Source organism: Asterias amurensis, chromosome 8 (assembly GCF_032118995.1).
Source record: "Asterias amurensis chromosome 8, ASM3211899v1".
NCBI classification, from domain to species: domain Eukaryota; kingdom Metazoa; phylum Echinodermata; class Asteroidea; order Forcipulatida; family Asteriidae; genus Asterias; species Asterias amurensis.
Window position 1 is genome coordinate 9,142,941 of NC_092655.1, and position 21,808 is coordinate 9,164,748.

At 41.0% G+C, this 21,808-nt stretch overlaps 1 protein-coding gene across 1 annotated transcript in view; it reads right to left on the reverse strand.

Annotated features, from left to right (window-relative positions):
• LOC139940815 (meiotic recombination protein REC8 homolog) overlaps nt 1-21,808 on the reverse strand; it is a 418,728-nt gene that overhangs the window by 221,367 nt on the left and 175,553 nt on the right. The window contains exon 9 of the mRNA XM_071937199.1: nt 17,804-17,939. Coding sequence (XP_071793300.1) covers nt 17,804-17,939 — 136 coding nt within the window. The remainder of the gene's footprint in view (nt 1-17,803; nt 17,940-21,808) is intronic.

The following is a 21,808-nucleotide window of genomic DNA, read 5'->3' on the forward strand; positions in this document are numbered from 1 at the left end:
CCCCTATATTCCGACACCCCTATGTTCCGACATCCCTAATTCCAACAAGTTATTTCTCGCAGATTATTACTCTGAACAAAAACACAACCTGTTTTCAGGTTTCCCTGTGAACTTCAGCCCGAAATAAGTTTGAACATTCACAAGTTGAATTTGTACTATTTTAAAAAGTGATGGAATAAACGAACACATGAATTCGTTGCTTAACATGAGTTGTGGCTCCCAAGTAAGCAGGCAATAAAATGCTCGGTTCTTGAATAATTGTTCTTTGTTAGATGCGTGTCAGTGTTGATTAAATTTCATGAGCCTTCAATTTATAAAAAATCCAACTCTTGCCTGCGGTGAGATAGGGGTGTTGGAACATAGGGGTGTCAGAATATAGGGGTGTCGGAATATAGGTTGAGTTGTCAGAATATAGGGGTGTCGGAACATAGGGGTGTCAGAATATAGGGGTGTCGGAACATATAGGGATGTCGGAACATAGGGGTGTTGGAACATAGGGGTGTCGGAACATAAGGGTGTCGGACCATAGGGGTGTCGGAATAAAGGTTGAGTTGTCGGAACATACATGTATAGGGGTGTCGGAAAATAGGGGTGTTTGGGTTGTCAGAATATAGGGGTGTCGGAACATGCATAGGGGTGTCGGAACATAGGGGTGTCAGAATATAGGGGTGCCGGAACACAGGGGTGTCGGAATATACATGTAGGTTGAGTTGTTGGAACATAGGGGTGTCGGAACACACATGACATAGGGGTGTCGGAATATAGGGGTGCCAGAACATGGGTGTCGGAATATAGGGTGAGTTGTCGGAACATAGGGGAGTCGGAACATAGGGTTGTCGGAACATAGGGATGTCGGAATATAGAGCAGTCCGCGACAAATTGTACATTTTCATACATCATTATTACAACCAGATTATTATACAATGTTGCAGCGTGGATAGTAATAAGTTGCCATACAGTCATTGGAAACGTACTGTGTCTGAAATGTGCCAGACGTGGTATATACATTGCGTCTTTACTTTCTTAGGACGCATAGGGGAGTCAACAAAGTTTTGTTGTAGCAATGTTATATTAACAACGTTGCTTACACCAAAGTCTAACCTTATTACAACGTTGTAAGAACATCAAATTGTTAGCTAGGTCAGCCTTGGATAACCATGGCCCCAAGTTGACCTTTTACTTCCAGGTCACCCGCAAGTGGGGCCACATGTACATCACACCCAATTTCCAATTTCTCTTTAGTTATAAACCCTTAGAGCATTAAATGTTAGCAAGGGTTACTGAAAACATGAACCCATGTTGTTCCATTATTTCTGTTTTAAATTTTCCTTTAGATTTAATTAGTATCAGAATGAAGACAAGGTTTAGTTTTTGTGTGTAGGCACATTAAGTAAAAAATGGCCTGTCAAAGGTCAAGAGTCTTCTTACTTGAAATCAGACCAACATATAAATCTTTGCACATCAAATCAATACCCTCAGAACAGCTCAGTGTTTGTTCAAAACACCTAGTTAGAAAATGTCAAGATATTCCTTGTTTATTGTCAAAAGCTCATTTTGTTACGGGCAAAAGTCATACTTGGCTTTATAACAGAGTCAGATTCTATATCATATGAAAGCTTAGGTTATGAAGTTATAATAACAAATTAATTAATTATTTAATTAATTTAATTAGTTATAATGACATGAACATTTAATTAACCACTGTATAAGAACACCATATCTCACACATTATACATCCAAATTCTTCCAGGTTTTGTTCGATTTTAACCCTGTATCAATTTGCCTAAAAATGATGGCAGAAAAAACACAATGGCTGTGTAAAGTGATAAGTATTTGGTTGGAAAAAAAAATTAAAAAAAATCGAGTGATACTTGTGTAGATCATTATATTCTACTTTTAAAATATCTTTCTAACCATATGCATTTCATAACAAACGGTTTCAAACGCTTTACAAAGACCACCTCGTCCAATCCAAGGCACCGTGTTCCTTTAATAATAATAATAATATACAGCACTTATAGAGCGCACAGAATCTAACAAAGAAAAATTGCCATTCAAGGGCACTGGTTCCCAAAGTCAAGAGTCCAGGATTTAAGGTATTTGTTTGAAGAGGTGTGTTTTGAGCTGCCGTTTGAAGATTGAGGGATTATTTTGTGTTCTGAGGTCAAGTGGCAGTGAGTTCCAAAGACGAGGTGCAATGCTGGAGAATGCTCTGTCTCCATAGCTAGCGAGGCGGGATATGGGTACGTGGAGTGTGAGAGCTGATGACCGTAGACTAGGCCTGACATTAGTAATGATTACGAAGTTGTAGCATGTCCCGGATGTAGATTGGGGCGAGTTGATGAAGAGCCTTACACGTGAAAAGGATGAATTTGAAAAAAATTCTGAAATGTACGGGGAGCCAGTGAAGTTGATGAAGTATTGGTGTGATGTGGTCATATTTCTTGGTTCCAGTAATCAGGCCAGCAGCAGCATTCTGCACTGATCGTAGCATGTGTATGATGTGTTGTGGCAGTCCAGATAACAAACTATTGCAGAAATCCATCGTGATTAAATGAGGGAATGGACAAGACACTCTGCCGTTCGTCTGGTAAGTGCACCTCTGATTGCTGCAATGTTCCGGAGATGGTAGAAAGACTTACAAATATTTGAGATGTGCTTATCCATGGTCAAATTCTCATCGAAGAAGACGCCAAGGCTCCGAGCACCTTGGGAGGTAGCGATGAGGGCATCACCAATCTGTATTGATTGTGTGGTGAGTCAGCCTCAAAGACGAGGGGAACAGATAGCGATGAATTCTGTCTTGTTGTCGTTCAGCTTCAGAAAACTTGCTGACATCCAAGACTTGATGTCATTTATGCATCATGTCAGCTTATTGATAACATCTTCTTCACTGCCGGGGAGGTCTGGATTACATGATGTGTATATCTGTGTATCATCAGCATAGAGGTGAATCTCAAGACCATGATGTTGAGCAATACGACTGATGGAAGTAGTGTAGAGCGCGAAGAGCAGAGGGCCAAGAACTGATCTTTGGGGAACGCCGAAATTGAGATCCATAGTCTCAGATGAGGACCCATTAAAGATGACAGCTTGACGTCGATCATGCAAATATGATTGGAACCATCTCAGGGCAACTCCTCTCACACCGAAGTCGTGACGGAGTGTGTGCAGAAGTGTGTCATGGTCAATCATATCAAAAGCAGCTGACAGATCTAGAAGAATGAGGAGCACTACTTTCTTGTTGTTAACTGCTTGCCAGATATCATTATGAACTTTGAGGAGTGCTGTCTCGACACTGTGATGCTTTCGGTAAGCAGATAGTAGTGTGGTTTCAAGTAGATTATGACTGAGAAGATGTGTGTTAAGCCGGTTTGCAACCACCTTCTCGACCACTTTAGACAAGCATGGTATGTTTCAGACAGGCCGGTAGTTCTTGAAGTCTGTGGAGTAGAGGGAAGCCTTCTTGATGAGTGGGGTAACTAAGGCATGTTTGAAGGTGTCAGGACACTCACCATTTGAAAGTGACGCGTTGATGATTTTGTGATGGGTCCTGCAAGGATCTCAAGATTCTCCTTCACTAGTGAAGTAGGGATGGGGTCGAGAGAGCATGACTTGGATGCAGATTGTCGTATGAGTGTAGTAACCTCTCTGATAGAAACTGGAGACAGGTCTTCTAAGAGGTACTCACAAGAACTCAAACGGCCAGTGTCAGGGGATGAAGAACCGGTAACAGAGGGTTGCTGGTGATCACTCAGGGACTCTCTGATTTTCTGGATTCTACCAATGAAGTAGTTGGTCAGATAAATGTGGGGGCAAAAGTGGTGAGTTCTCCTTATGCATAAGTTGATTGATGACACGGAATAGTGCCTTTCGGTCATCTCTGCAGTTCTAAATGGCAGTTCTGAACTTAATGACACCTTATAAATTATTATATTACAATGTTGCAACATTGTGTATTTTTTTGTTCAATCTCATCTTTAGAGAATGACTTCAACTGAGGACGAACACCTGGAGCTTGAAAAATCTGGCATTTTCACATCCCAAGCTGTTGATGACATGCACATCGAAAGTATTGCACTCACAACTAACCTCAAGGGTACAACCTCAGAACTGGAATCTATGAAATTTAAAATCGTTCAGCTAGAGGAACCCACCATTCAACTGGAGCAATACTTGAGAGGTTTTAACTTGAGATTTGGAGGCATCTTAGAGGTTGGAAATTACCACCCTAACGACATAATAAAGGATGTTCTGGCCGATAAATGTAATCTCCATCCAGAGCACCCACAGACGGACCTCGGCAAATTTTGGTAAAGTTTTATATCGTCCTGAACGACTAGCAGTTTTGAAACGTGCTAAGGAAGCCCCGTCTAATAGCGGGATCTTCGTTCTACAGGATCTCCCAGCAGCTGATGTAGCTAAAAGAGAAGCCTGAGAGAGGTGATGAAAGTCACTTACAAGAAACCCGTGTTCCGGAATGGTAATCTGTACATCAACGGACAGAACTAGCCCCTCCACCATCTTAGACGCGTCCACACTGAAAACTGTCATAACTTCACCAAGCCTACTTCAATTATTAACTATGAGCTGGTGGTCTAAATTAAGCCAAGTCTGGTATCAATCTGTGTACCTTGGAATACAACCCCCCCCCCCCCCCCACAGAAGTGTGGATGGGGCCTACGAACGAATACTTATCGGTAGAGTCGAATTACTAATTGTGACCCGCTACGTGAAAATGAGTCAGATGTTGACAATTTCAAGAATTGAGTTGTATGCATGGCTGGAAAGAACACACCCGCAGAGTCTACCTTCACTTTTCTAACCGGTAGAGTCGAATTACTAATTACGGGTGAATAAAACATTAATAAGTTTTGTTAGCACAGTAATACCGTGGAAAACTCACCTAAACACGTGACTGGCGAGGTGGAGCTTGGTCTGGCTTTGCAGCTTGGCTGGCCGCCTGTAACACCGCTCTACCTGCTCTCGTGTGTGTATTTGCTGCTCCTTGGTTCCCACTAAACCCACCACGGGCGGGTCTCTGTGGTCAGAGATGGGGAATAACGCTTGTATGTGATTCTTCGCCGCTGGTGCAGAGGACTGCGGTTTCTTGAGGTTGATCTTGTCAGTGGCCTTGAGGCGTCTGGCTTTGGCCTCCATAGATTCTTGGAACTGCCCCGAAAAAAGGTCCCGTCCCGTTCGGGGGAGCGCATCCAGCCGTTTGCATGCCCCTATATGGACGGAAGGAACAGTGCATCTAGGACATTCGCCCTACGGGCCGAAGTCGCTTGGGTGGAGACTCTTGTAAATTGATCCAGGACGGTGCGCAGCCCATTATCCTGACAATGGAGGGCCGCCACCATCATATCAGCCGGGACCGCTGAGTCCTAATCGCCGGCCAGCATGAGGTATTCGGACAAGAGAAGCAAGAAGGACGATGTGCGCATGTCGAAGTGAGACGCTGAGTCCATTTTCCTGATTTTCCTCCATTTTCCCCTGCGCTTTGTCGGCAAAGGGAAGTTTGGAGGAGGTTGACCCCCTGTACGCAGCCAGTTTGTCTGCCTCGGAGTCCGGCAGGATCGGGGTCGAAAAATATTTATCAAAATCCCCGGCAGGGAACCGATAATATGAATCAGCCTGCTTGGGGTAAGCAATCCAAGAAGAAGCTGACATATATGCCCTCGCTGCGATCAGTACATACGCGGTCGAGTGGCATAGCCGGGAAAATATTCCCGCTCCTCGGAGCAGGGCCTGTCCTCCTCTTAAATGATCGCTGTTCAGCGGGGGAGTCATTCGTTTTCTCGGCAGGAAGGTCCAGCACCCGCGCCATGTCCCTTATGGACAAGGCGCAGTTCAGTCTCGGCAATTGAGAGCCATGCACACTTGAGGCCAACTCGTCCTCTTCCGGGGACAGGTTGCCGGACACGGGAGGGTCAGACACACTTAGTGACTGTTCATCCAACGGCAGGGCTGTGCCTAAGTCATGTTGCTCTACATCCCGATCGGAGACAAAGGACCCCAAAGGGTGTATGTCTGGGATTGTGCCCGTGCATCCGAGCGTGACCGCACACCACTCTGTTCCACAACACCCCATGCAACCTCCTGTGCGGTGGTTGTGGAACATGGCTGGGACGGGAGGCCAGTGCCCGGCTGACTGTGCACGGCAGGCCGCCCGATCCGAGTGCACCCAGCCATGACCTGAGTGGTCGGGCTGGGTTATACAGCTTGGAAATTGGGCAAAGGCCTGGACTTCACGCTGGCCGGATATTGAGGCCACTTAAGCCTGGAATGCCGTCAGGAATTCATCCCGGGATAGCAGCTCGCTACCCCGATGACGTTTCCTATGGGCGTCAGGTGAAGACTCATCAGATGCCCGCAAATGATGGTCCTCATGGGCTTCTGCCTCTTGTTCAATACCCGGTCACGGGGCAAATCCGAGGCCCTCTCAGAGGAAGCCTGAGTTGCAGGGACACCCAAGCAACGAGTGAAACCCGAAGACGAGGGCGGGCCCTGTGAGTGGGGTATTCCGGGGGGAATCCCAGGTACCCGCCTCTGCACCATCAATCCTCTTCCCCATGGCTAGCGCCCCACAGCCTATGGCGTGGGCGGGTGCCGTTCGAGTTGGATAACCTTGCAAAAGAACGCCACAGACCGTCGTGGGGGAATCCACGTGGTCGTTGTGGGCCGAGTACCCCGAGTGTGTGGAGGGGGGACGCCCTCCGGCTTCACAGACCCCGAGGAGGTACTGGGAGAGCGGGCGGTACGCCCCGGAATGGAGCCACTCTTTGCCCTGCCTCCCTTGGTCATTACCCCGGCACCTGTTTTCTTGGCCTTGCTGGGGCGTTTGACCTTCGAGACCCACGCACGCTGACTGAAGAGGGGGAGCGGGAAGCATCCCCTCTTTGATCGGTGGGTCCATCGGCCGATGCAGCCGACTGAGGCTGCAAGGGCCGCTTGAAGGGCTGCGAGCCAGGCAAGTGTCGCCGAGCGCAGCCCTCCGAGAGCTCCAACTGTCCCAGGGGAACGGACGTAACCCCAGTATGGACAGTCAAAGCCCTCCCCAATCTTTACACTACTCATAATTTAACTCAAAGCAATCAAACTATTTCATTTCTAATACACAACTCTACAACTTCTAGTCTTTATAAAAAGCTCTCAGCAAAGGATAAGGCGCTTTTATTTTATCACAAAAACGATGAACTATTGGACACAGATTTATCACGTCTTTACTCACTCGCGGCTAAGAGAAAAGAGTATGACTCCGTGGCAGGCATGTTGCGGGGCGTTGTGGGTAGGACGGTGGAGAGCACTATTGCGTATGTATGGAAGTCTAAGCATTATTGCCTCGCGGCATAGGGAATATGCAAATTAGTAATTTGACTCTACCAGTAAGTAGAGTGAAGTAGACTTACAGTTTGGTACTTGTACTTAATTATTGTATTTACGGCAGCAGTTTTGAGATGCAACAATCCATGTACTGGTCATAACTTGCGTGCCTTATGAATATATTTATTTTACACTAGTGTTTTGTCAGTGTACTGTCTTATCCTATGTCATTGTTGTGTATGCTGTGTGTATCGCAGGTCAGTGATAGCCTAAAAACAGTACTAAGTTATTTTTGGTCTTAATCCTGTAATTGATGAAGATTATACAAAGAACTGTTCAGTTTGTCTAATAACTCCATTTACCATTCTACCGAAAAGGTTCCCATGAAAATGGATGAAAACTGCTTTTCATTGTTACACATTAATATTAGAAGTCTCCAAAAAAACTTTGAAAATCTCAAAATACTTCTTAAATTGCGGGCCGGACATAATCAGAGAGGACCTTAATGTTTCAGATGATTCACTTGAATCCTTATTTGTTGAAATTTCAAAACCAAAAGCAAAAAGTATTATTGCAGGAGTTGTATACAAAGCGCCATCTTTTGCCCACGATGAGTTTATGACCACTTTTCAAAATATTTGTTCTAGCATGAGCTGCAACAACACACCTTGTGTTATCTCAGGCGATTTCAACATCAGTTTACTCAATTATTTAAATTATTGTTCCCAGTCATTTATGGATTTACTGGCTACCAACACCTTCCTCCCATTAATTGACAAGCCTACCCGTATTACAGATACCTCTGGTACTCTTATTGATAACTTATTTTGTAACATATTACCTTGTACCAAATCAGGTATCTTATTGTCTGATATTTCAGACCATTTACCGATCTTTATGTATATACAGTCCCCAAACTCCAATGTCCCCAATAGTGGCACTGGTAGTTATAATAATCATCTTTCTAATCGTAATTTCTCCCAATCAAATGTGCAGAAATTTAACAAGGACCAATTTGCCTCAAATTGGGCTGATGCTTTCTGTTGCAATGACCAGGAGAGTCATTTAGTGACTTTATTAATAAGTTTAACTATGAGGACATTCACACGCCGTACTAAAGTTGGTCTAACTCAACTTAAGCCATTTTATTTTGATTACTTGGATTACGGATTTGTAAGCTACAAAAAACAGGCGGGGGGCGGGGAATAAAAAAAAAAAAAAAAAAAAAAAAAAGGGGGGGGGGGATTACGAGCCCAGAAAATCGGGCAGGGGGAAAAAAAAAAAGAAGAAAAAAAAAATGCACGCGGGCGGCTTCTAAAACACGTACATATATACACAATTTATGTAGATAAAATCAACCACTCACTGAATGAATGTCGCCAGTGTTTTAGGCCTAACAAAATGTTCGGTTTCTGGTTACTGATTGGCCCCTACTTTTAGTTACACCGCGACCCTAAATTATTAACATTTTTGGCTTGAAAAAAATTTATTAATTTTTTTTTAAAACCGTGTCGAACAAAAAGTCAGACTTTCACCAAATTAACAAATGTTAGAACAAAATTGAAATAAAGACAAAATCTCTGTGATTTAAGGCCCATGATTTATTACTAATCCACGGACGTACACCGGCTCCTAGCTCACGAGTTAGTGCAGAAGGAAGCACACACGGGCGGCGATTCCCGTAATCCAAGTTATTAAAAAAAAAGGGCCCTAGACCGGTTCGGGTTCAACTTTTGAGCGTCTGAATGCAAAAAAAGGTTAAACTGGATCAGGTTTAAACTCCCAAACTTAAATCATCCAGCGAGGTGGTCTAAGTCTAAACCAGTTCGGGTTTATCTTTTAACACTGCGTGTGGAAAGAATGACATCCGGTTTTAACTCACAACGGACGACCCATTGTGTGGTTCAACGCACACGCCCAGGACCCGGAGTCCTTGTATACAGTTTCTGTTGTCTCTGATTTTAAAAAGCACGGAGTATTTAAATTACGTTCTTGCCGCTTACCAAGTTTGCGAAACTCTCTCGATCGGTGTATGCAGTTTAACACTGACCCACGTCCATGATTTATTAAATTCTGATTTTTTTTATATATTTTCCAAGTGTTTTTTGTTGAGTGTCCTACAATGAATTGAAATTGTTTTTCATGCGAAGGAGCATATTTTTTAATGCTTCTCACATGCACAGTGCTGCCATCCCATAGTGATCCATCTCTGATATCCCATAGTATCCATCACCGATCCAGTGGATGTGCCTTTCTATTGCTGTCACCGTTACTAGCGTGCTGTACTTTCAAATAAGGAGAATGAACTGCCATGGGTGCGCGGCTGTGTGTAGGGGAAACTCCCTTCGCCAGCAATCACCACGTTGTTGGGAAGATGGGGAAATACTGAAAAGTACATGCATTTACGTAACTTGCACGTGTGTGTTTATGAACGAATCGGAAAAAAAATCGCAGCACCAGCTATTGGAGATCGCAACTTCCAATCGATTGAGGTACAAACTAAAAGTTTTTATTAAATCGGAAATGGTGGTATAAAACACAAAAATAAAACGTGTTCTGTTTCATGGAATATGGATAATATGTTGTTGAGTTTTCTCGGCGGTTTGTATCAATATTTTGTTTATTTAATTGTTCGTTTTAGAGTCGTGTTCATGTTTGTTTTAAGTGCCCATATCCCCCCAGCGGTAAAAATGTTTTCAGCGTTCGATTGAGCCATTTTTATCCAATAATATGTTCTGATGATCGTCCAGGGCATGGGGCACTCAGTATCTCGGTGCGTGAATCTGATTAATAAAACAGGATGTTAGAGCAATGGGGGTCGCGTCTACTTTGACCTCTTAAAACCGAAGATAAACCGGATCGGGTTTAACTCTGTGCTGTCTGAACACAAGGGTTTTTTATTTTTATAACCACCACCCGCGTTCGGGTCTAAGTTAGTACGCTGTCTGAACATACCCTATTTGTATGAAAAAGATATTCCACCTTAACTTCACAACCATAAATCAAGTCGTAAAGATTCACCTAACTTACCACGGATAACATGCTCACTTCTAAAATCAATTATTAAGAAAAATAAACTGTATCGACAATATCAAATTATGTCTAATCCTACAATTCAACACAAAAATACACTAACTAGCCTTTTACAAACTTCTAAGAAAAACTATTACGCCCATCAATTTGACAAAGCAAAAAAAATATTCAAAACACTTGAAAGCAAATTAATTAAATTTTGAACAAAAACAAATCTTCACAAACTATTAAAACAATTATCTCTGACGGGCATTTATTTTCCAGTCCTGATGAAATTGCTGACTGCTTCAACTCCTATTTTACCAATATTGGTCCGGATCTTGCAAGTAAAATTCAACAAACAAATACTTCTCTCAGTTTTACTGATACCCTGACCAACCCCAACAAAAAATCATTATTTTTTACCCCAGTTAATAAATATGAGGTTACTGATATAGTTAACAATCTAGAAAACAAAAAGAGTTGTGGGCACGATTTTACAAACATGTTTATTATCAAAAGCTCAATAACTGCCATATGTGAGCCACTTGCACATATTATTAATACTTCTTTTATGACAGGTGTTGTACCATCTCAATTAAAGGTTGCAAAGGTTATCCCTGTTTTAAAAAAAGGTGACTCTAGTTGTGTTAGTAATTACAGACCAATATCTATCCTGACTTGTTTCTCTAAGATTTTTGAAAAATTAACGTGTTTATGCACTTACTATTACATTTGTAGATAAATTCAGTATTTTGTCAAACTCCCAATTTGGATTTCGTAGTAAACATTCAACCTCCCATGCCCTTTTAGATTGTCTGTTTGGCCAAAAAAGGTATAGTTAAAATATTGAGATTTACCTGTAGCCGCTGTTTAATGACAACTTAAAAATTACTATATTTCAACGTTTCTACTGCCAATGTGTGACATTACATCAACCTTTGTCATTAATTAATTCACAGTTATTATTACAATTTATTATTATATTTTTTAATTATACACATTACTAATTAACTTGTAATACTCACAAACATTCAATCATCAGTCAATCCTCTTGATCTCACTTCATCTACCATGTCACCTTCACCGCATCTGTATACCTTTCAATACACAGCATTACAGATTGGTTTCAAGGATTCAGTAGTTATGGAGGTCAAATTCTTATCAGATTCAATTATCTTAATCAATTATTTTTGGGGGGAACTAAGCTGTTTTAACAGCTTAATTTAAATAAAAAAAAAGGTTTAATTTACTCACTTTATTTATCTTAAAATCGATTGATTCCTTACACAAATAGAAAAATTTAACATGTACATGTATGTAGTAAATAAGTGATTATTTTGTTGTACATGTATATGCAGTATTTAACCACATCTAAGCCTGATCTCGAAATTGCATGATGTGTAACATTGTCTATCCTTGCTGGAACATTGCACCATACTACGTCGGTACAAACGTCCTGTTAGCAAGCTAAAATAATACGAATTGAGAGAACCTAAATACTACGCCGGAAAAACTACTTGTAAGCAACCTAAATATTACGTGTTGAGAGAACCTTAATAGTATCTCGGCACAACGTCTTGTTGCAACCTAAATATTACATAATTGAGAGAACCTAAATACTCAACAAAAAATGTCCTGTTAGCAACCTAAATATTACGTGTGGAAAGAACCTTACGTCAGCACAACAACTTGTTAGAACCTAAATTGAGAGAACCGTAATTGACAGAACCTAAATACTACGTGGGTACAACGTCTTGTTAGCAACCTAAATAGTATGTGTTGAAAGAACCTAAATACCATGTCGGCACAACCTCTTCTTAGCAACCTAATTATTACGTGTTGAGATAACTTAATACTACGTTGGCACATTGTCTTGTTAGCAACCTAAATAATACGTGTGGAGAGAACCTTGTGGGCACAACGTATTCTGTATTACTTTAACCCTTTCAATACGACCGCGAAATGCAAGCTCTTCCTTACCAATGTCGAGAAAACTTGACTGTGCGTTGTGTAGTTGCTCTGTACCAACGTTGAGTAAACTTGACGAAAAAAGGCATTGCCTTTGAGAGTCTGTATTTATTTTGTTTGGCGCCCTCTTTTTTTAGGTTTTAAATAGACGGGTAGCTCGTTTACCAAGCATTGCAATGGTATGTATTGTATAGGGGGTCGCCATTACGATTTTCCGAGAAAAGTACACTTCGAGATTTCACGCTTACGTTGAGATTTGCTCGTTTGGATTAGGATGATAAACGCAAAAATGAAATTTACTCGATATATTCCTCATTACGACAGAGCGGGTCACATATATATTTGACATCGTTGGAAACGTCCTTTCATATGCTACAAATTGTATGCACAAACTATGTCTTCCCACAGAAAATCAAGATTGAAACAAGTCAGACTGTAAATTTCGTTTTAGTTTTTTTAGTGTGAAAAAAATCTGGTTTACAGCATTGTGACCCTTTTCAACAATGCGTTTTTTTTAATTTGAGAATGGGGAAATTCTGACGTATCTGTGATGTTATGAGGAAGTTCCCCTTGGACGCGACCAATGCTAACCTTATCACAATGTTGTAGCAGCGTAATGTGTTAGCTGGATATACCTTTTCACGCACACACACAGATGGACAAAGAAAACACTACGCCCCTTGGGCAAGAAAACATCAAACTAGCAAACCAATGAAAAAAAAAATAATAAAAATAAAACATCAAACCAATGAACAAACAAACCAAACAAGCAAACCAATTTGAATCACCAAACAAATGAACCACAAACCAGCAAACCAATGAACAAGCAAACAAACTAGTACGAACAAACAAACCTGCACACCAATAAACGAGTAAACCATTAAACCAATAAACCAGAAAACTAGCAAACCAATGAGCAAACATGCAAACCAATGAACAAACAAACCAATAAAACAGCAAACCAATGAACCAACAAACCAGCAAACTAATTAACAAAGAAATCGGCAAACAAGTGAACCAACAAACCAGCAAACCAATGAACCAACAAACAAGCAAACCAATGAACCACAAACCAGCAAATTGGATGAGCCAACAAACCAGCAAACCAATGAACAAGCAAACAAACTAGCAAACCAATAAACAAACAAACCGGCAAATTAATGAACCAACCAACAAACCAGCAAACCAATAAAACAGCAAACCAATGAACCAACACATCAACAAACCGACGAACAAACAAACCAGCAAACCAATGAATCCCAAAAACAGCAAACCGATGAACAAGCAAACAAACTAGCAAAACAATGAACAAACAAACCGGCAAACCAACAAACCAGCAAACCATTGAACCAACAAACCAGCAAACCAATGAACCAACAAACCAGCAAACCATTGGACAAACAAACCAGCAAACCAATGAAAAAAAAAAAACAGCGAACCAATGAACAAACAAACAAGCAAACCAATAACCAACAGACCGACAAACCAGCAAACCAATGAACCAACAAACCAGCAAACCAACGAACCAGCAAACCAGAAAACCACCAACCAATGAACAAACAAACTAGCAAACCAATGAACAAACAAACCGACAAACCAACAAACCAGCAAACCATTGAACCAACAAACCAGCAAACCAATGAACCAACAAACCAGCAAACCATTGAACAAACAAACCAGCAAACCAATGAACAAACAATCCAGCGAACCAATGAACAAACAAACCGGTAAACCATTGAACAAACAAACCAGCAAACCTATGAAAAAAACAAACCAGCGAACCAACGAACAAACAAACTGGTAAACCAATGAACAAACAAACAAGCAAACCAATGAACAACAGACCGACAAACCAGCAAACCAATAAACCAACAAACCAGCAAACCAACAAACCAGCAAACCAATGAACCAACAAACCAGCAAACCATTGAACAAACCAGCAAACCAATGAACAAACAATCCAGCGAACCAATGAACAAACAAACCGGGTAAACCATTGAACAAACAAACCAGCAAACCTATGAAAAAAACAAACCAGCGAACCAATGAACAAACAAACTGGTAAACCAATGAACAAACAAACAAGCAAACCAATGTACAACAGACCGACAAACCAGCAAACCAATGATCCAACAAACCAGCAAACCAACGAACCAGCAATCCAGAAAACCACCAACCAATGAACAAGCAACCAAACTAGCAAACCAATGAACAAACAAACCGGCAAACCAACAAACCAGCAAACCATTGAACCAACAAACCATTGAACCAACAAACCAGCAAACCAATGAACCAACAAACCAGCAAACCATTGAACAAACAAACCAGCAAACCAATGAACAAACTAACCAGCGAACCAATGAACAAACAAACCGGTAAACCATTGAACAAACAAACAAGCAGACCAATGAACAACTGACCGACAAACCAGCAAACCAATGAACCAACAAACCAGCAAACCAACGAACCAGCAAACCAGAAAACCACCAACCAATGAACAAGCAAACAAACTAGCAAACCAATGAACAAACAAACCGGCAAACCAACAAACCAATGAACCAACAAACCAACGAACCAGCAAACCAGAAAACCACCAACCAATGAACAAGCAAACACACTAGCAAACCAATTAACCAACAAACCAGCAAACCAATGAACCAACAAACCAGCAAACCATTGAACAAACAAACTGGTAAACCAACGAACAAACAAACAAATAAAAACCAATGAACAACAGACCGACAAACCAGCAACCAATAAACCAACAAACCAACAAACCAACAAACCAACAAACCAGCAAACCAACGAACCAGCAAACCAGAAAATCGCCAACCAATGAACATGCAAACAAACTAGCAAACCAATGAACAAACAAACCAGCAAACCAACAAACCAGCAAACCATTGAACAAACAAACAAGCAAACCAATGAACAACAGACCGACAAACCAGCAAACCAATAAACCAACAAACCAGCAAACCAATTCAACAAACCAGCAAACCATTGAACCAACAAACCAGCAAACCAATGAACCAACAAACCAGCAAACCATTGAACAAACTAACCAGCAAACCAATGAACAAACAATCCAGCGAACCAATGAACAAACAAACCGGTAAACCATTGAACAAACAAACCAGCAAACCAATGTACAACAGACCGACAAACCAGCAAACCAATGAACCAACAAACCAGCAAACCAACGAACCAGCAATCCAGAAAACCACCAACCAATGAACAAGCAACCAAACTAGCAAACCAATGAACAAACAAACCAGCAAACCAACAAACCAGCAAACCATTGAACCAACAAACCATTGAACCAACAAACCAGCAAACCAATGAACCAACAAACCAGCAAACCATTGAACAAACAAACCAGCAAACCAATGAACAAACTAACCAGCGAACCAATGAACAAACAAACCGGTAAACCATTGAACAAACAAACAAGCAGACCAATGAACAACTGAACGACAAACCAGCAAACCAATGAACCAACAAACCAGCAAACCAACGAACCAGCAAACCAGAAAACCACCAACCAATGAACAAGCAAACAAACTAGCAAACCAATGAACAAACAAACCGGCAAACCAACAAACCAATGAACCAACATACCAGCAAACCAACGAACCAGCAAACCAGAAAACCACCAACCAATGAACAAGCAAACACACTAGCAAACCAATTTACCAACAAACCAGCAAACCAATGAACCAACAAACCAGCAAACCATTGAACAAACAAACCAGCAAACCAATGAACAAACAAACCAGCGAACCAATGAACAAACAAACCGGTAAACCATTGAACAAACAAACCAGCAAACCAATGAAAAAACAAACCAGCGAACCAATGAACAAACAAACTGGTAAACCAACGAACAAACAAACAAATAAAAACCAATGAACAACAGACCGACAAACCAGCAACCAATGAACCAACAAACCAACAAACCAACAGTCCAACAAACCAGCAAACCAACGAACCAGCAAACCAGAAAATCGCCAACCAATGAACAAGCAAACAAACTAGCGAACCAATGAACAAACAAACCAGCAAACCAACAAACCAGCAAACCATTGAACCAACAAACCAGCAAACCAATGAACCGACAAACCAGCAACCAATGAACCAACAAACCAACAAACCAGCAAATTAGAACCAGCAAACCAGAAAATCGCCAACCAATGAACAAGCAACCAAACTAGCAAACCAATGAACAAACCAGCAAACCAACAAACCTTTGAACCAACAAACCAGCAAACCAATGAACCAACAAACCAGCAAACCATTGAACAAACAAACCAGCAAACCAATGAACAAACAAATCAGCGAACCAATGAACAAACAACCGGTAAACCACTGAACAAACAAACCAGCAAACCAATGAACAAACAAACCAGCAAACCAATGAACAAACAAACTAATAAACCAATGAACAAACAAACAACAAACCAATGAACAAACAAACCAACAACCCAGCAACCAAATGAACCAACAAACCAGCAAACCAATGAACCAACAAACCAGCAAACCAACGAACCAGCAAACCAGAAAACCACCAACCAATGAACAAGCAAACAAACCAATTTGAATCAATGAAACGAGCATACCAGCAAACCATTGAACAAACAAACTAGCAAACCAGTGAACCAACAAACCAGCAAACCAATTAACAAGCAAACAAACTAGCAAACAGTGAACAAACAAACTAGCAAACCAATGAACCAACAAACCAGCAAACCAATGAACCAACAAACCAGCAAACCAATGAACCACAAACCAATGAACCAACAAACAAACCAACCAGCAAACCAAGGTACCAATAAACAATAAATTGAAAATAGGAAATTATGAATCAAATAAGAAACTGTCCAAAGACTAGCAACAAATAACCACGACACAAGAAAATTAAAAAACAAATATGACCAAAAACATTAATAAAGATATTAATAACTGAATAAAAGTAAACAAGTAAGGTGCAGTTGGCGGTCCTACTACTTGTCGTCAACTCACCGACTTGCCGTCAAAAATTCATTCACAAAAACGACTTTGTGTTGATAAAAAAAGTACCAATCAATGGCATCTTGAGCCAAGACTTATCAATGTGAAAAAGCAAGATGGCGGCCGACAGTTTTACATGGCGGCCGACAATTTTTTCATGAGAAACAAAAAATAATTTTTTTTTCCGAAATATGACCTAAAAACTTACGCAAATTCTCTTTGAGCTGATACTGTACAGTTCTATGTTTCTTTTGTGGATTTTAAATGTATATTGGAGGAGTTGACGGCGTGTTGACGGCGCAAGTGAGTTGACGGCGAGTTGACGGCAAGTAGTAGGACCCGCAGTTGGCAAAGTTGAAAAGGTAGGTGAAGCAAGGGAGCAAAATCAATACAACAAGCAAGTGACGTAAGCGATAAAAGCACTGTTTTCAAAGCAAAGTAAAAAGAACAATTGATGAAAGCAAAATAAGTCAATAAATCTTACAGAAATTGGCAAACTAGGAGTGACTGGTTCTGGAGGCATGATGAGTTGTGTTTGTTCATGAAGTTGCACAGTAGAAGAGTTTCCTGAAGTTACATGTAGTGCAGGTTCAAATTCATTCACTATTTCAATGTCAATTCTGTCAGAGAATGAGCAACGAGAAAACAATGTTTATTAAACTTGTTGACTATGTTTTACCAGAATACACTGAAATTCATGCAAGTATAGCCTTGATCAAGGCGCTCCAGTCAGAGGCCGTGACTTGCATAATCCGAGTACCCACTGAATTCAGCCAGCGCACATTACATGTACATGCCCACATACATAACACAAATAACACAAAGTGTGCATGATACGTGTACAGTGTATGTATACACATACATGTACTGTTCATGTCAGGTACATCACATGTACCATCTGTACGGTACAGTACATGAGTACTTTCTAAGGTAGTGCCTTGATGGTTTTGTATCTGCCAAAACTAAGGGCGGAGCTCATTATGCTAATGTTTACTAAAAACCCGTCCTCATTGGTTGCTGGTTGACCTATTAACTCTCGCTGCGATGTCAATCACAACGTTCTGCAAGCACTCGCACATGCTCGCCGACGTACGTAAACAAGCCTGTGGCTGTTTTAAAATAATATGGCAATGGCGGCGCAACAAAGCCTGGCCCTTATACTTATACTCAGACACATTACAGACTAAACAATAGCAAAAGTAGTTTGATTTAGGCCACAGCTTAAAAGCCAAATTTATTCACACACCAAATTGTGAAATGTTCCCCTAAGTAGATTAGTAGTAGGTTATGAGCCGGATACCAAACACAGGGCAAACCGGCTAACAGACACACATCAACCAAAACATTACGACATAAATTTTGAGGACTACCTTCGTCCCCAAAACAAATATGGACACCACGTCCAACCAAATACAAATGAACTTACCGAGTCCATCCTAGTGGCCAACCAAAGGGCACCATATGCCCTACCAACATTTAAACAATATGGACTCATTTGTCCATACCCACATAAAACACTGTACCACTACAACAAAACATGACACCCCGGGACCAACGAGCACACCGGGAAGAGTTACAGGTCACTACCGGACCTCCGCAATTGAACACACAAACGCACATTGCCTTGTTAATATTACAAAATAACAAACCGTTGTACATGAACAAACAAAAAGTATCAACTTAAATATGAATCTAACTAAATACTTGTAATTGTTCCCCAAAGCGGAAAGTCTAAGGGGAAAACGACTGTAGCCCCAACGAAAACCGAAGGGCACTATAAAAAGTAACTAAAGTACTTATTGTTTTAAGTTAGAATTCGTCCCCCTTATTAAAGTTGGAACACACAAGAGGAAACACATATAACCCCAACGATACAAAGAGGCATTAATCTAACATTACATAAATTAAATGGTGTAATTTAAACAGCTACCTGAGCGGAATGTTTTCAACGGAAATGGTATTTTTACTTGTTTATAATGCACTTGTTCACCATTTTAATGTAGTTTTGATATGTGTACATTTCTGAACTTTTCGTAATTATCGAGTAAAAAATCAGGCCCCTACCTAAAGGTTTTTGTAAAAAACTAAAAACACTTCTGCCGTTGAGGACAATGCCGCTGACGTCATTTGTGGGAGTTTGCTTTGTTATACATCCACGCTGCAACAAAGCGGCTTTATCTACTTATGACGTTTTGAGAGTGATTATGTAACGGGCTTTTCGCAAATCTCGCAGAAAAGCTCTGGACAAGGGCATACAAAATGATTGTTTTTTTACACAATTGAATCCTATTTATAATCATATGACTCGATTTCCTTATTCATCGAAAACATTTTAAGTGGAATTCAGCAAAGTTCACGACTTGACATTTTCTTTCAAGCAGGTCTTTAATGATATACGGTAATAAACATCTGCATTTTTTCAATTTGGCACGAACAATGGTCTGGTAAAAGTAGCACTTGGAATTACCATTGTTCATGAAATTGCCAAAATCATTTAAGATTAATATTACCTGTACCTGCTAAACGTTAAACTGCTGATATAATGAAGCAATAAAACCTGTTGTATTTTACGACATAACCTTAGATCACCAACTAAACCTGTCATTTTCCCACCAAAAATGCCAAACGCGCACAGCGCGCCCCAAGAAAAACGACAGCGCACACAAAGAAACCACACACAGCACACAAGGCCTGCCAATGCAACATACCTAGTGGCCTGCGCCAAAACATAGGGCACAACATGCTGACAACACTGCCTACCAAGCGAAAACCATGAATGCCAGCGTGAACTATCCATTATTACGTTAAACTAGCAGTTAAACCAAAGTTGTGATCATGACTGTTTGATGACCATTTTTAACCCATGCATGATTATGCATGTCCACCTATTAATTATTTGTGTACATGTAAGTGGTATAAGCACTACCACAACTGTACAAGTGTGTACCCAAAATTAAACCATGTATAGTCTATTGACAAACCTATTGTCAGCCTCAAATTAAACTCAAAATTTGTGCAACCTTAAAATACCATCGTAACCCCGTCTACAATCAATCCATGCTACACCAGAGGCCACACTAAGGACACCACGCCCTTACCAAAGTGGCCACCTGAGGACTTAACATCAAAAGTAACCACACCAAGGACTACTACGCCCTATTACCGAAGTAGTTATACAGGACTACCACGCCCTTACCAAGGTGACCACACCAAGGACTACCACGCCCTTATCAAGGTGACCACACCAAGGACTACCACGCCCTTACCAAAGTGGCCACACCAAGGACTACCACGCCCTTACCAAGGTGACCACACCAAGGACTACCACGCCCTTACCAAGGTGACCACACCAAGGACACCACGCCCTTACCAAAGTGGCCACACCAAGGACTACCACGCCCTTACCAAAGTGGCCACACCAAGGACTACCACGCCCTTACCAAGGTGACCACACCAAGGACTACCACGCCCTTACCAAGGTGACCACACCAAGGACTACCACGCCCTTACCAAAGTGGCCACACCAAGGACTACCACGCCCTTACCAAAGTGGCCACACCAGTCAAAACCTCCAATTGTAGAAGATAAAAAGATTTACAAAAAAAACATTACATCAAATATACAGTATAAGGGATATTAACATGTAAATATTAACACGTAAATAAAAAAACAGGATAAACTTACACCAAAGTGGTCACACCAAGGATTTAACACAAAAGTAACCACACCAAGGACTACCATGCCCTTTTTTCCAAAGTGGTCACACCAGGATCACCACGCCCTTACCAAAGTGGCCACACCAAGGACTTAACAACAAAAGTCACCACACCAAGGACTACCACGCCCTATTACCAAAGTGGTTATACCAGGACTACCACGCCCTTACCAAGGTGACCACACCAAGGACTACCACGCCCTTACCAAAGTGGCATTACCACTCTAAAAATGTAGAAGATAAAATGATTAAAAAAAATGTATATCAAATATACAGCATAAGGGATATTAACACGTAAATATAAACACGTAATTAAGAAACTGGATAAACTTTCACCAAAGTGGCCACACCAACAACTTAACACAAAAGTAACCACACCAAAGGTAACCACACCACCCATAGGTGTATTCATGCACCCATGCACACTGTGGCGGTGCAATGACCCAATAAAGTTCAAACAACTTGTTACCAACTTGCCTATGAATCAAGTATTTTAAAGTCCTACCCAAATGCTTTTACCCCAAGTTGGAAAACGAGGGGGGACAATAGCCCTGACGAAACTGCCAGGCACCCTACTGAACATCAACTACACCAAGGACTACCCTTCCTCTTACCAAAGTGGCCACATAAAGGACATACACATATCTACACACTATCCAGATAGAAGAATTATTATAGTATAGATTATCAACATTAAACTCATTTGTATGTGAATTAATTGTTAATTAATTCAGTATTTATCTTGGTACATTTTGTATCCATGATTGTATATCA